At 34.0% G+C, this 16,194-nt stretch overlaps 3 protein-coding genes across 3 annotated transcripts; 1 reads left to right on the top strand and 2 right to left on the bottom strand.

The window, feature by feature from the left end:
- The first annotated feature begins 1,093 nt into the window (after nt 1-1,093).
- Nucleotides 1,094-6,819, top strand: LOC130980267 (CLP protease regulatory subunit CLPX1, mitochondrial-like). The gene is made up of 15 exons (XM_057903946.1): nt 1,094-2,461; nt 2,760-2,821; nt 2,980-3,077; nt 3,215-3,294; nt 3,475-3,525; nt 3,887-3,961; nt 4,037-4,114; nt 4,255-4,311; nt 4,394-4,464; nt 4,584-4,683; nt 4,837-4,941; nt 5,260-5,322; nt 5,464-5,586; nt 5,696-5,848; nt 5,997-6,819. Exons 1-15 carry the CDS (start codon nt 1,409-1,411, stop codon nt 6,069-6,071), a joined length of 2,244 nt encoding a protein of 747 aa, XP_057759929.1. The 5' UTR covers nt 1,094-1,408; the 3' UTR covers nt 6,072-6,819.
- Nucleotides 6,820-6,839: 20 nt separating this feature from the next.
- Nucleotides 6,840-8,457, bottom strand: LOC130980268 (uncharacterized). The gene is made up of 2 exons (XM_057903947.1): nt 8,162-8,457; nt 6,840-7,188 (listed from the first exon to the last, which is right to left on the bottom strand). The coding sequence occupies exons 1-2, from the start codon at nt 8,356-8,358 to the stop codon at nt 6,981-6,983; spliced, it is 405 nt and encodes a 134-aa protein (XP_057759930.1). The 5' UTR covers nt 8,359-8,457; the 3' UTR covers nt 6,840-6,980.
- A 595-nt stretch (nt 8,458-9,052) lies between these two features.
- On the bottom strand, nt 9,053-12,000 carry LOC130979927 (APO protein 1, chloroplastic-like). The gene is made up of 4 exons (XM_057903484.1): nt 11,702-12,000; nt 11,164-11,234; nt 10,206-10,573; nt 9,053-10,111 (listed from the first exon to the last, which is right to left on the bottom strand). The coding sequence occupies exons 1-4, from the start codon at nt 11,748-11,750 to the stop codon at nt 9,277-9,279; spliced, it is 1,323 nt and encodes a 440-aa protein (XP_057759467.1). The 5' UTR covers nt 11,751-12,000; the 3' UTR covers nt 9,053-9,276.
- Nucleotides 12,001-16,194: the final 4,194 nt, after the last annotated feature.

The following is a 16,194-nucleotide window of genomic DNA, read 5'->3' as shown; positions in this document are numbered from 1 at the left end:
TATCCACCTTAAATAGCGGAACTACTCCAACGGTGGTTATTGGTTCACCACTATAAATACACTGACATCCTTCAGGTATCTCTAAGTCCCAATACTCTCTAGACCTGCTTACACCCTTGCTGACTTTGGCATCGGAGTGTCTTTGCAGGTACCACCCCCCTTCGCTCAAACTCACAAGTCGGACGGAAGCCCAGAAGCGCGACCCTCTTCGAAGGCTTCTCTCCACAAACGATTGGGCCAATCTAACGAGTCCAGCCCATTACCTCCGATTACCCAACGTAACAAATATTAATTCTTATTAATACACTAATACTATATATTTCGTGGGAATATTTCCAAAAAGTTTCGATACTTAAGTTAATAAAAATATTAAACAAATTTGTCGTAAATTGAGTAAAAAATATTGAAAAAATTAATTATTTATTTAAATAAATAAAATTAAATTCACATAATCGTGTTGGACCTTTACTAGAAATAATAAATATCTCAAGTTATGAATCTATTCATTTCAAAAATTTAATTGATTTTGGGATTTATCAAAAATCGAACTCGTGATCTTTTGAATCTAAAACTTAAATATATGTTATAATATTACTCATTTTAAAAGTTTTAACCGATAAAAAAGAGTAACACCAATAATTATATCTCCAATACTTTTTAAATTTCTATTATACATATCCTATAAATATTATATTAACTCCCTTTACTTTCTCAAAAGCAAAAAAAGAAAGCGGTTATGGCTGTAAAATGGCAAGTTCCTCTAATCTATCTATGATAGTAAAAGAAATAAGCACAGAAAAGGAAGCAATGTGTGACTTACAAGGAACAAAAATAGGATATGGTCAAAGTTGTCAAAAATTAGCAAAAAAATAAAAATAAAAAGTAACATACCACACACAGATTCACAGATGAGAAGCAAGTAACCGGTTTCAGTTTTTTCCTTTTTCTTTTTAACTGCTTCAGAATTCAGATCACATAAAAAATAAGCATCACCCACTTACCCTCAACAACTGAGAAAAAGACAAGTGTATGTTATGTGTGTGTGCGTTATATCTATCGTTGTATCTATCTCTTTCTCTCTCTTTCTCTCTCTTTCATTTTTCACACACCGTTTCTTTCGCTTCACCGAGAAACACTCCTCAACTCTATCTTATTGCTCAATCCTCTCCCTTCATTCTCTCTCTCTCTCTTCAACAACTCAAATTCATACCCACTATATAATTCAGATGCATAGATCCAAAGCTGCAATCTTTTCTCAATTGGGTCCTTGAAACAAATGCAATTCCATCGAAAACATTACTCTACGAACTTCAATTCTGTGATTGTTTTGTTAGTATAATCCCAAAGTTACTATTTTTATTTTTTTTTAAATTTTTTTGGTGTTTCAATCAATCAAAATTCAACATCCATGTCACGAATCTTCTCGAGATGGAAGAAGGTGAAGGAAGTGGCGTCACTCTCCGACACCCATTTGGTCGATTCTCCGGTTAATATGACCCGAATTCGGTACCGAACCGGTTTGAATTACCGGTTCAACCGTGTGCGCCCAATCTCGACCCATCTGAATCACCATATCCACATCACTGGCGGGGTCGGACATCATCGCCGGCGGGAGGCACTCGTCGGGGTTCAGGAGCGGTACAAATGGGACCGGGGTGGATCCGATGACAACCCGATCCGGAAGATTCGGGCAGAGGCAAACTGCCCGCGTTGCAGCAAGGACATGAACCTCGTATTCTCCAATCGCCATTTTCCGACCACATCAGCTTCTGATTCTGATTCAGGTTCTGGTTCGAGTTTGGCGCTACATGTTCCTGTGAATGGTGGTGGAGAAGGTGGTAGTGCTGGTTACCAAGCGGTGAATCTGTGTCCAACTTGCAAAACCGCTTATTACTTTAAACCTTTCAGCACTTCACCATTGCAAGGTACCTTTGTGGAGATTGGGAGGGTAACTAATAGTGGCAGCAATGGCAATGGCAATGGCTGTGGCAAATCTCAATCTTCTAGGAGGATCACACATGGGAAGAATGGTGGTGGTGGTAAAGAGGGTGGTGGAAATAGTAGTGGTCATGGTGGTGGTGATGGTGAAGATTATGGTTCTAAGAATGGCGGTGGTGGTAGCTGGCTTGAGGCTTCATTGTGGGACACTTTAAGGTCCTACAATGGTGGTGGTGGTGGTGGTAATAGTGGGGAGCCACCTGAGGTATGGCCTCCACCACCAGGTGGTAACAATGTGAATGGTTTGGCTGTTCATAATCCTCCAGGGCCGCCTTTCATGCATGGGATGAATATCCGTGCTCCGGGGTCCCGGGAAGGTGGCTCTGGCGGTAGAGGTGGAGGTGGCGGAAATGAAGAAAAGACTTCTTGGGGAGGGTCTAATTTGGGTAAGGATTTGCCATCCCCAAAGGAGATTTGTAAGGGACTTGACAAGTTTGTAATTGGACAAGAGAGAGCTAAGAAGGTATCCTCAATTAACATTAGTTTCTGATTTTAATCCAGTTTTGTTTTTAGAGATATATTTGATTTTTGGCATAGTAATTAGCAATGGTGTGTATTTGCTCCCTTTTTGAATCATTGGCTAAGCAGAATGAATAGAAAGAAAACTTTTTTGCATATAAATATGTCAGTAATGTCTTCATCATTTTCTTAGTTTTGATCCCATGAAAAGAAGGGCCTAGTGTGTTAGTTGATGTAAATGTACTATTTTAACTTTTGGCTTTTGACTGTGGCCTCATTAGTGGTTTATGTTTCTGATGAAGGTGCTTTCTGTAGCTGTTTATAACCACTATAAAAGAATATACCACTCCACTTTGCAGAAAGGGTTAGTTCTTGCAATGTCCTTTTTCATTTTCATATTTTGAATTTGGAAAGGAAAGAATCATAAACATATTTGGAATTTCCAAACCGAAAATCTCATAGTATAGTCTTTTTCATTATCTCTTTGCCATGGTTGAATGAATTGGTGAATTTCAACACTAGGTCAGGGGCAGATCCTGGAGTTTCAGAGGGGTTAGATGATGACGATAATGTTGAGCTAGAAAAGAGTAATGTTCTTCTCATGGGTCCAACAGGATCAGGTAAACCACTTCCCCCCTCCCCCATTTAATTGTAAAATGATAATTATTGTCATCTACATTGCTGCCTTTTTTTTCATTTTGATATATGAAATTAGAACATATCTACCATGCTATGCTAACGAACTTTCATCAATTAGGGAAGACGCTACTCGCGAAAACACTAGCTAGATTTGTGAATGTTCCGTTTGTCATTGCTGATGCAACAACCTTAACACAGGCAAGTATGCACTCATTGATTAGGTCATGTTAGAATTTGGCAAACTAAGCATTCAAATGTGCCTTTCACTTGTGGGAATGATATAGACGTATTTGGTATGCTGGGCTTGATGCAATCAATTTTCACTAAGACAGAACCTCATTGTTTTTGACCTAACAATAGGAAAAATTCTAATTGCAGGCTGGTTATGTTGGAGAAGATGTCGAATCAATACTGTACAAACTACTTGCGGTATGTGCATTGTTCTGCAGAAAAGTTTCTTGTCCACATAAAAGATGTTCATTGATTTGAAGTTTGAAATGAGGATTCAATATGTGTATATATAGATTCTCTACTCTGGATCATACATATCGATCCTCTTAGGGGTTTGCATTCTTTCTGGCAGTATATCACTAAAGAGATTTTAATTTTCCTTGACATATAAGATGTGGGGTTCCAATCATAGTAATTGTTTCATACATTTCACACCCCTACAATAGTGGAAGCTCGTTGTATTGTGCCATCTTCTTTCTTTGTTTTAGATATTTTCAGACATAATGTTTCTAGTTGTACACGTCTCCTCATCGTTGAAGTGGTTACATTTTCCATGTAGGCAGCAGACTTCAATGTTGCAGCAGCTCAACAAGGGATAATTTACATTGATGAAGTTGACAAGATAACTAAGAAGGTTATTGGCAAATTAGTTTCCCGTGTTTGTTATTTCTGATCCTATAGATGTTAAATGTTCTGATATATGTTACAGGCTGAGAGCTTAAATATCAGCCGGGATGTTTCTGGCGAGGGTGTTCAGCAGGCATTATTAAAAATGCTTGAAGGAACTGTAAGTAAATGAGTTTTTTTCGGCTTTCTACTGAGTTTCGCTAAATGTACTCGTTGTTCACTATGCACGGTCCTGCTGTTATTAGCAAGCCTTATATCTTGACCTTAATCCTAAACTTGGAATGATTTCTTATTGTCTAGATAGTAAATGTTCCTGAGAAAGGGGCTAGGAAGCATCCGCGGGGTGATAACATACAGGTATGTTGTTTTGGAAATAATAACACCTTATCATTCCTTCCCATTTAAATTAACTTTCATTCATTCTTTGGTGAATATGCAGATGGACACAAAGAATATTCTTTTCATTTGTGGCGGAGCATTTATTGATCTTGAAAAGACAATTTCAGAGAGGTAAAATCCTTTGTACCATTGTATTACAAAAATATCTGCTCACAGATCGGAGATGCTTTGCATACATATTGATTTCTTCCAGATTATTAATTAACTTCATTATTTAACGAATAAACCAGACGGCAAGATTCTTCTATTGGTTTCGGAGCCCCAGTTCGTGCCAACATGAGAGCTGGTGGAATAATTGATGCTGTACTAACATCATCTTTACTTGAGTCGGTGAGAATCGAGTCTTATTACTGAATGTAAACTACACACATTATTTTCCAGAAGAGCATGTCAATAGATAAGACACTTGAGCAATCAATAATGAAATTTTCATAGCCAACAACTTTCAAAATTATTCTATAAGTTGATTTTAATAATTTTCAGGTGGAGAGTTCCGATCTTATTGCATATGGTCTCATACCAGAGTTTATTGGACGATTTCCCATCTTAGTGAGCTTGACAGCTTTAACTGAAGAGCAACTTATGCTGGTATTCATTCATTGTTTATGTTGTCTTTGATCATAGTCTTTTCTGATTTCACTCACTTTAGTGCTCCAAGTTAGAACCCTTTTGGCATTTTCAGCCTCCTGAAGCCAATAATAAGCCTTCATTTCGAGAGTACTATCATGAAATTTATTCTTTATAACAAAATTCTATATGCTGTTTAAAGCATGATGCATAAGCTTAATTAGTTGAGTTTAGACTTCCTGTCATGTGGAATGCTTAATTGTAACTGAAAATTCGCAAGCCTGCTTGAGGAAAGAATTATACCTTTACTTATATATATAAGTTATTTTGCATTTACAGGTCCTATCAGAACCAAAGAATGCTCTTGGAAAGCAGTACAAGAAATTATTCAGCATGAATGATGTAAGCATCTCTCTAACAAATGGACCTGTTTTGTCTGTGTCTATTCTCTATTCATGCATTCAATTATGAATGGAAGTGAGTAGTTAAGATATGCACACTAAGAGAGGTCGGTTTGTTTCTAACTTCACTCCTACACTTCAGGTAAAGCTACACTTCACAGATAAAGCTCTCAGACTGATTGCACAGAAAGCAATGGCCAAAAATACCGGTGCCAGAGGTTTAAGAGCTCTACTCGAAAGTATTTTAACCGACACAATGTTTGAGGTACGAATCAGTCTGTTTGTGTTTGGATATCTAAGTATCTTCAAGTATATAAACCTATCACCACCTCTATGGTTTTTCGACTAATTCATTCAATACTTGCATGGAACAGGTTCCAGAACTTAAGACCGGAGATGAACGAATCGATGCAGTAGTTGTTGATGAAGAGTCAGTAGGATCAATAAACACCCCTGGATGTGGAGGAAAAATTCTTCGTGGAGACAATGCTTTGGAGAAATACCTCGCTAAGACGAAGGATTCACAGGTATGAACTTTTCTTAAGAAGCAAAGATACTTCAAAATCACCATTCTATTTTCTCAGATGCATATAATGTTGAATATTCTACAGTTATTTTCGGACACAATTATATTATAGTAGGAAGCTTTAATCCAATTTGTCTGATATTTTTCAGGAAAATGTTAACTTAGCTGAATCAGACTCACAAGATGGAGATTCAGAGCTTTCATCAAGGGCCATGAGCTTGTAATATTATAGTTAACCATAAATATATAGTGTATAATTTACCATTGCTATTTTGTAAAGATCACATTTGAAAATTTGCTGTAATTATCCCCTTGTATAACAGCATAGCTACTGGTTTAAGTTCACTTGATAGGAAGGAAAAAAAAAAGGGAAAAGAAAGGTGTAGTGTAGCATTGCTAATTTAGGCAGCACATTATACAAAGTCTCAATTGGTTTATGAGGGAGTGTGAATGTTGTGATTGAAGACATTTTCTCTCTTGCTGGTGTCAACAGAGATCAAAGGATGACTGAAAGGCTCTATTGATTCTGGTTCTTTATGTCATATCATTTTTCCTTTTTTTCCCTTTTGTTGTTGAAGCCATTCCCTTCTTTTTTATGTATATGGGAACAAGTTTCAAAAATAATTCAGCTAATGTTTTATTCTCATGCTAACTTGATGTCTTGTGACAAGTCTATTTGAATGGATTTTGATGATAACCAAAAATGGGATGCAAGATGTTTGTATAGTCCATGAGTTATCCAATTGTACTATAAATTGTACCAAAATACAATCTGTTAACTTTTACATGATACTCATCTTATCCAATTGACATCATTTATTGCATCAAACAAGCATGGTCTCTACTTTACATATTCTTATATTTTTCATTTTGATGGAATTTGATATAGACACCCTTGAAGGCATGATATTAAGTAGTTTTTATAGAAGATGTGATTTACCTATAATTCCAAGAAACCAACTAAAAATATGTAAAACCTAACATAAAAATTAGAGATAAGTAATAAGTTCCTTGTCAAAAGGTAAAATCTAACAGAACTGCAGTCTCAGGTGAACATTATTACTGCATCAAAGTTCATACTAATTACTAATTAGGTCATAAAACTGAAGCAGGATTACATGAAGTTAAGAGCATTAATTTTTCAAGCAGTAGTGCTTCTTAACAGCTTCAATCACTTCCCAAGTAATGTTCATTCCTTTTGGGAAGACAACTAAATCACCACCTCCAATTTCAAAAGAACCACCAGAACCTTCAATAATAACCTTCACTTTTCCCTTCAGCAGGTACATGGTCTCTTCAGTTTCAAATGACCATGGAATTTTCATTGGACCACCTTCCCATCTGTTGAATATTTGGATTGAAAAAACAAATGGAACAAATATTTATCATAAATCAAGAGCAAGGGAAGTTTCATCTTGACATGGATTTCTGCAAAATTTTTAGCAGTATTAGGCAATTTTAAATGACATATTCCTAAACTTCAATCTCAACTTCTGCCTGCTGATGGTATCAATCATACCACTGATGAAATAAAAGGCTCAACCTCAAACACTCCTTACTTAGTAACGAGTCCTATACATATTGTTAATTAAACAAATCTTAACTCTTCATTTATTATACTAATTAGAATTTATAATTTAGAATTTAGCTTATGAGTTATGATTTAGGATTTAGGGTGTTTTACACTTTTAATAGCAAGTTAATTTTCAGGGAGAGCTCCCTTGAGTACTTTCTCCGAAGTGCATTAGCATTCGCCAAAACAAAATAGGGGTAAAATGCATACACTTCCTCTGAAATCAAATGATATGATACTCATCATTTTGTAAAAGTATACTGTAAGCTCCCCTAAGGTTTAACTTAGATGCACACAATACTCTTATTTTATAGAATCTGTGTAATATCACCTAACAAGAAAGGAAGTCATAACAATTTACCCAATAAAGGTGTTTCTTCTGTTCCTAAGAAACACAGGAAAACCACAATGATTGCTTTCAACACATGCTGAAAATCAGAAAATGTTACTACCACTTCAAAACAACTTCTGAAACAGGATACTGTAGCACAAAATTTGATCAAGACCCAAAATTTGTAATACAAAAAGCTTCAAACTTTTCAGCAGAAACATGCCCATAAGCAAAAATAAGGCAAAATTATGTTATTACTACTCCGCAGCTACTTTTATAGAACAGTAGAGTGAAACAGAAAAATGATCAAGACCCAAAATGTGTTACATAACAAAGCTTGAAACTTTAAAAAAAAAAAAAAATTAAGAAGATGATCATAATTTGTAAAGAGAGGGTAGAAAGATAGTTACGTCTTCCAAGTTGTGACTCCAAGCTCAGTGAGTTTGGACTGAGGTGGATTCTTCTCGATCTTAACCCCAAATATCTCATAGGATTTCATGGCAGTTTCCTTTGGCATAAGCTTCAGAAACAAGAGAGATAAAAGCAGAGGAACAATAATTGAAGGAACAACAACTTTTAAAGACCAACTTCCCTTTGAGGTAGTCATAGCTATATTCTTAAATTGCTGTCTTTTTTTCTTTCTGCTTCTGGGTTTCTTCGAAAAGTCTAAAACAGACACATTGAATGCGTCCACGCAAGGATTTTGAGAGGAATAATATTTTGCTTTTTATATTAATTGATTTGTTGCTGAGGTTAGATAAAAAGGACAAAGAATCTTACGTAGTCAATAAGCACTTTATGAATTTGTAAATAAGTAGAAGGACCCACAGCATCATAAATGCACCAAAATTCCAGGGTTATAAGTAGAACTTAGAATTGCTTTAATTTATTTTAAATTTAAACATATTAATACTAGACTATACAGAACTCGTTATTGTATGAAAATTAAATTCTTAATATTAATATAATTATTAAAGTGTAAAGTCATTCTCGATCGGATTGGTCAGGTTGATGAAAACCGATCAACTGATCCAAATTCATACGCAAAAACCAAACAACTACAATCATGTTTTTTGTTATACATTTTTTTTACACACATTATCTAAACGAAATGAAATTATTCTTTTGAATATTAAATTAATGAATTTGATTTAAACATATATTCCCTTGATCTTAATGTAAATAAAAATATAAAATCAATAATTTAATTATAATTATGAGTTTTTTGTTTATATGTAGTTTGTTCACATCGTACCTTAAATAGATTCTGAAGGATGAAACTTATCTACTGACTACTGTGATTCCAGAAATAAATAGATTACTACAAAGAATACAATCAAAAGCTCCAATCCCCAAAATTTAGTTTATTCTTATTTAACCTACTTTATATATTATATATTATATATACATACTAAAATTGGATGCACAGAGGCAGCTAGCTTCTACTGAATGGATCAAGCATTTTCTGATTTCTGATGAATCATGATTATGCATGTATAAGAGCCCTGCATTTACTCAAATCTAATCATACAATCAGGTTTGCTTCCTCATTGTCTGGGATTACAATGTCAAGTCTCATCATGGGCTTGTACTCGTCCGGGGAGTGAGCTCCGGCTTGCATGCAAACTTCGACCACGGCCGGAGCCTTGCCATAAAATCTCTTCAGTTGATTCCTCATGGGAGGTCCACCAGGGTCTCTGGCATGCCACACATAATTGGGAGGAAAGACTTCATCCACAGTTGCATCCTGCCAACCATGCTTTCCATCCCTCCATTGGTGCTTAAATGATCCACAAAGCTTGGCATTGTGACCCCACGGTCCGACATGAACCTCTGAACAATAACCACACGCTTTCACAGTGTATTTCCTCATCAACTTCCTGACACCCTTTCTAACTGTTTGATATGCATCCATTGTTTCTTGTGAAATTTCAGGTATGTCTGACAACGGGGGGCATGGAAATCGCTCAGAAGCTCTGTAAGTATCAAATTCAAGTAGAGAAGAGGACTCTGCAGAGCTCCATGGTCTAGGTTCCTCTAAATATCCACCTCTGTCGAGTATTTTCTTCCCTAACATCCGTACAGGGTTGGTCCGTCGCCGTGAAGGATACTCTGGGATATCAACACCAGCTTGAATGCATAACTCAACAACAGCAGGGATCCGGTCGTAATCAAACCGTGTGTGATGCTTAATGCGCCTACCAAAGGGGTCAAATAGATGATAGGACTCAATTGGGACAAGTATATCATTGACAGATCCCTTGACCCAAGCATGGGAGCCGCGCCGCTTTGAACTCGTAGGACCTTGACAATCCTGAATGAGGTGACCAGTCTGACCTACATGAACTTCTGAGCATTCGCTGCATGAATCGAAAAGCATATTACAACAAACAAAAACGAAAAGAAATCAATGAGGACATTCCATAAAAAAAAAAGGAGAACAATATAATCTACCTACAGCCATGTACAGGAATGACATGCAATAGCTGTGCAAGGCCTTTGATCAAAAGCTTCCAAGCATCAAATACTTCGTAGGCAACAGGAACTAGATCTGGAACAAGCAATCCATTCTTTGGAGGCTCAAGAGGCTTCTCAATTCCCATCAATGCAAGTTTTTTGTCCTCCTTAGCAGCTTGCCTGATCTCCTTAAAGGGAATAGGGAATGGTTTTTTCTTTTTCTTAGGAAGTCTTGGTGGGAAATCCACATTCTGGGGTGTTGTTTTTCGTCGCCACACACGTTCTTCGCCTCTGGGCTTTCTACGGGAACAACATAGTGTCCTACACATTGTTGATCCACCCGTGTGAAATTGTTGATACTTAAACTGCAATAAAGAAGAAGCTAAAGTGTAAGTTCTAACGAGGCTGTTACAGAAGATAAACTAAAGGAACATATCATATTTAAGGGGAAAAGCCTAACAAATTCTTCCAGCAATTTCTGTGGTTAATTTGTGGGCAAACGGCCACAGTAAACTCTATCCAGGACCAAAACCATAAAATTGAGATATATCAGTCTTTCTCTAAGTGTGTTTAACATGACTTGTTTCCAGGTTTCATAAGTGAACAATTAATACTACTATAAGGCACTGTCACGGCCCCAATTAATTCACCAAAAATGTACTAGGTGCTATCTCTGTATAAGCAACTGAAGTGAAGATGCAATCATGATATTGTGATGAGGCTACTACGAAAGACTTCTTTGAGGTCCTCTCTCAGTCACACATATCAGAAAATTAAGTCATGTCAAAATTGATAGCCACTATTATAGTTGTCTATAGGTCAACAACCTTACATGGCAATTTAATTTTGTTAGCCATTACATTCCCTTAGCACATGCACCAAATTTCAATTAAACCAGGCAGTGCAATGAAATCTAGATGTCATAAATATCTCAGTTAAAAACTATAAGTAACACCTTGAGACCAAGAGAATACGAATTTGAAGCTGATAGCTCAGTCCTGATAAACTCCCTGCTAGTGAAAACACCTGCAAGTAACAAACTACATCAGAACAAGCAACATGGACATGGACCAAATGATTAGAAAGTAATGAACACAGAGCAAGACTCTTCATCCTGAGGTTATGCTTAATATTGTTAGCTTAGAGTTTAAGAATTCCATAATTATTTGACTAATCTCTGACTTTAAGGAGGAGTCAGGAGTGCATAGGAAAATATTGCAACTTTTTCGGTCATGTGCACATTTTATCGAACACGTGGTGGGCAGCAAGAAATTTACATCATATTGGGGAGAGGAAATCCACCCATTTTCCAAAATCAAAACTTCTGCAATTGCTTCAAAGTCTGAGGACAGGAAAGAGTGGTTTTCACAGGAAAAAACATTCGGAAAAAATGGAAATTATTCTTGGGTAGGCGTTGTATTGGTTAGATAAATAGATGGTATTCAAGGAAGTTGAGTAAGAAAAATGAAAACTAAAAAGGTAAATTAACTCACCGTTAGAAGAGGAGTGGCATAGTGCAGAAGAAACTAATGGAATCCCCATGTTTATGTAAATAGGAGGCACCCGCAACTCACCACCTCACAGAGCATGAAAATGGTAACAGAATAGAGAATAGTGGATTGAGATAGAAAGAAAGCATTACATTACAGGGGTTGATGATACTTGGTAGAGTTGCATTCAAGTGGTGACAAGATATTTTATGGCCTCAGCTTGGGTTTATGACAACCGTTTCTGTTGTGGAAGTTGAGATTCCATGGCAACTCTTAAGTTCTTAGTAGTTAGTAGTGATTTTATAACAATTTTTTATGAGCAAAATATTTTTTTTGGGTTTCTATGTTAGACTAAAGACTAATTGGATGTGAACTAAACTTTGTCATTTATTGCATATAAAAAATGCGAATATCAAATTAGAGTATTTTTAATAGAATATTTTTAGAGTTTATCTATAATTAAAATTTGTATTAAAATTGAATCAATATTATTTTAAAAATATAGCATTATCTTTTTTTTTAAATTAAGAATGATATTCGAATCCAAAATTTTTAAATAAGGATAAAAAATTTATGTCATTTGAATTATAGCTCATTAATAAAATATAATATCATCTTAATAAAAAAATTAATAAAATTTTATCACTTGTATAATTATATTGATAAAATAATTAAAAATAATATAAAATTCTATATAAATTAACACTAGACATTAAAAAGACAAATTTTATTTTTAATTTTAAATTACTATTTAAACATATAATTTCACAAATATTTATATATTAGTTTAAAAAGATAAATTTTATAGTGTCTTTTATTGTAGTATCTAAGTTGTCTAATTTGTTTTTAAAATTAAACAATAAAACATTTAAAGTAAAAATAAAATATTTAAAATTTATTAAATATTATTTATTTGTTTTTTTGGTGAGTTAGACACAATTTAATAGACACCGTACCATTTACCTTCTAAAAAAGGTTTATAATCTGGAAATTAGTTCTTTTGTGTTGTAGTCTCCCACTCTCTAAACCAGCATAGAGATTAACAATAACATTGATAACGGTTAGTTTCTAAACTGAGAAAGATTAGACTTGAGTTCATTAGATGTCCCAACAAAATAACTCTTTCCACCAAAAGCTTCAATCAAAGCATAGTAGCCTGCTTTTATAACAAAGAAAGTTGGAGTAGGATCATGTTTGTGAGGTCTATTCATTTCTTTGGGAGATTTTTTGGCCACTTTTATATACACCTCTATTGTTGAAAACAATCACTGTACATGTAACTAGTCTGGATTGAAAGACAATACATATAAGACAACAGTCCAAAATTTTTTTTGCACATTCCTGACTTAACACCAGTGACGGATCCAAAAAATTTTGGTAGTGGGGGCAAAATTTATATAACATCATAATTATTTTTATAATAAAAATAATATATGTATATAAAAAATTAAATATTAAATTATTTATTAATTATTATATATATGTGTATAAATATATGTATTGTTTAACTTATTTTTAATGTGTATTTTATATTTTAATATATATTTTATACAAATAATTATTTTTTATGTACATATAACATAATTATTGTTATGATTATATTTTATTATTGTAAAATATGATTAGCTTTCAAAATATCTAATATATAAATTACAATACTAAAATAGTAATTTAAATAATAATATATAATTTAAATTTCTATTATTTTAGGTTTTATATTTTAAAAAATTAAATAATTTTTTTGTTAACTACCATCAAAATTTCTCTCTTTATATATTAATAAATAATTATTTAAAAATTCACTTCCTAACACAGTTAGAAGTTGACTCTTATTTATATTTGGCCAATTCTATGGTGCCTATGAGTTTTTGCCTAAATGTTGCCTAACTTACTTTTTGTAGTAAGTTTTGAGTTTTTAAAAATTATTTATTTTTATATCTTTTAAATAAAATAATAATTTTTAACCTTTTTTAGTAAATAGGCACTATATTATAGGCACCATAGCATTCACCTTTATATTTATAGTTAAAAAAATTCTTTCAATTAATACAGTTGCTATGCAAAAATTAAAGCTAATTTGAAAAGAAGATAAATAATATTCTTTTGAGTTGATTTTTAAAAAAGAACACTAATTTCGTTTAAATTTGAGAATTGATCATTCTAAGTTTTAACGAATTTCTAATATAAAATTTTTAAATTGACGATTAAGTACCAAAAGTTGAGTAAAAATTTATTGTGGGGTCAAATTTAATAATCTAATGGGGCAAATAAATATTATTATCATATACTACTCAAAAAAATCTCAAATTGTAGTAGGGGCGCTTGCCCCCGTAACAATGTATGTAGAACCGTCCCTGCTTAACACTATGCCTCATGATATGTTATGCTATTTTATAACAAACTTTTAATAAAAGAAAATTTTTTTACATATCAAGTTTATAATTGATGAAAAAAATTCACAGAAATGTCTTGGAAGTACAATGATAATCTGACAAGTAAACTAACTTACATTCTTTTCTGCTTTTGATTGTCCATTTTCGATTTTGTTTTTCTTTCTTTCTTGAATTCTTCAACTCACTGAATTCAATTTAAGAGAAATTGAAGAGTTTCCTCCAAAGCTGTGGAGGCAACAAAGACTTCAATAATGACGTCTGTGTTATGGAGTTGCCACTAACAACGCAGAGCAATGCAGCACATACCAAGGACGATAAATGCTCACACCATCAAGGACGACGGGCGCTCACGCCACTAAGGACGACGACGACACCAACGAACAGAGGAGAAACGCCACTGACTTCAGAGAACAAGCGCTGGCTAGGGCTCTACAAAATGTCAAGGATAGTTTTGGAATTTTGAAAAATTAGAGGTAGGTTCAGTTTGATATTTTAACCAAATTATGAAAATATTCGATTTTTTAAGAAAATATTCTGTTATCTCAAACGATTTTGTCACTGTAGGAAAAAAATTGAAAAAAAAAATTAACGTCTAGGGACCCAATTGAAAAGAAAAAAATATAGGAACCTAATTGAAAATTTGGTAAAATTATAATACTTGCAGAATAATTAAACCTTTAAAAAACTCAAAATAATATTAAAATTACAACTAACATTAAAATACTCTTATAAAAATAGGGGTGGCAACATGTACCCTATCCGCAGGTACTCAACCCAACCCCACCCGATCGGGTAGAGTTATCAACCCGATCTGCAGTGGTAGGGTAGAGTGCGGGTTGGGTTCTCGTGTGGGTCGGGTAGGATGTGGGTTGAGCCTCAATCCTACCTGACCAACTCGCACCCTATATATGTATATATTATATATTTGTATAAAAATATATTTTAAGTAGATGTTGAATCAAAGACCTCTCACTAAATGTAAAAGATCCTTAGCCACTAAAAAAAATTATTAATTGATAATTTAATATTTTTTTTACATAAAAGTTAGTTCTATTTTAAATTATCATGAAGTTATATAATAATTTTGCATCTTTTTTGTAACCCACGGATTAAAGGTGGCAAAACGGGTTGAACCCGTCCGGCCGACCCGCCAAACCCGCTAAAAAGGCAGGTCGGACTAGGATTTGAATCCCGCTAAACTAAAAAAATCCGCCAAATCCGCACTGCCAAATTAGCGGATTTTGGCGGGACGGGGCAGGGTGATCTGCCGGGCCGAAATTTTTTATTTTTCTTTTTTTATTAAATAAAAAAATAATTACTATTATAAAATTAATAATTATAGAATTTTTAAACACTTTTTTTTGATTTTGCTTTTATTCTTCTTTTAGTTATTAATTATTTATTTTATTTTACAATTTCGTATATTTGTTCAAATTATATGACTTATTTTTTAAAATAAAGATGGTTCTATTGACAAATATTATTTTGAACAATTTTATTGAAGTTAAAAATAAATAAAAAAAGATAGTGAAAAAATTATATTATAATTTGACTATTTTTTATTTGTATTTAATTTTTTAATTATTATTTTTAGTTAATTTTAATGAATTTTATTTTAAAAAAGAATAAAAAAGAGTAAAGCGGGCTAACCCGCCGACCCGCCAATCCGTCATAAAATGGGACGGGCTAGCATTTTGAACCTATCTTAATTGATGGGGCGGGCTAAGGCAAGGCAGGCCGGGTTGGGATGGGCCGGCCCGCTTTGCCACCCCTACTGCGGATAGGGTCGGGTACCTGCGAGTTGAGAATGAGTAGAGTTAGGGTTGGGATATTCTCAATCCGCGGGTAAGGTAGGGTTAAGTTTATATAAAAATCTCAACCTGCGAGTAAGATTATGGTTAGTTTCAAACCTTATTATACCCTACCCATTGCTATCCCTATATAAAAATTATTTAATATTTTAACAACGGATCCTAAAAAATTGCAAAATTATTACTCTCTCGATTCAACATAAGTGTCGGTATCAACTTCTTTTAGATTATTAAAAAATTAATGTAAGAAGTAAGAACAAATACTTAGCAAATAGTCAATGTTTAATATCAA

This window comes from Arachis stenosperma, chromosome 5 (assembly GCF_014773155.1).
Source record: "Arachis stenosperma cultivar V10309 chromosome 5, arast.V10309.gnm1.PFL2, whole genome shotgun sequence".
NCBI lineage: Eukaryota > Viridiplantae > Streptophyta > Magnoliopsida > Fabales > Fabaceae > Arachis > Arachis stenosperma.
This window is presented reverse-complemented; position numbering and strand designations above follow the sequence as displayed.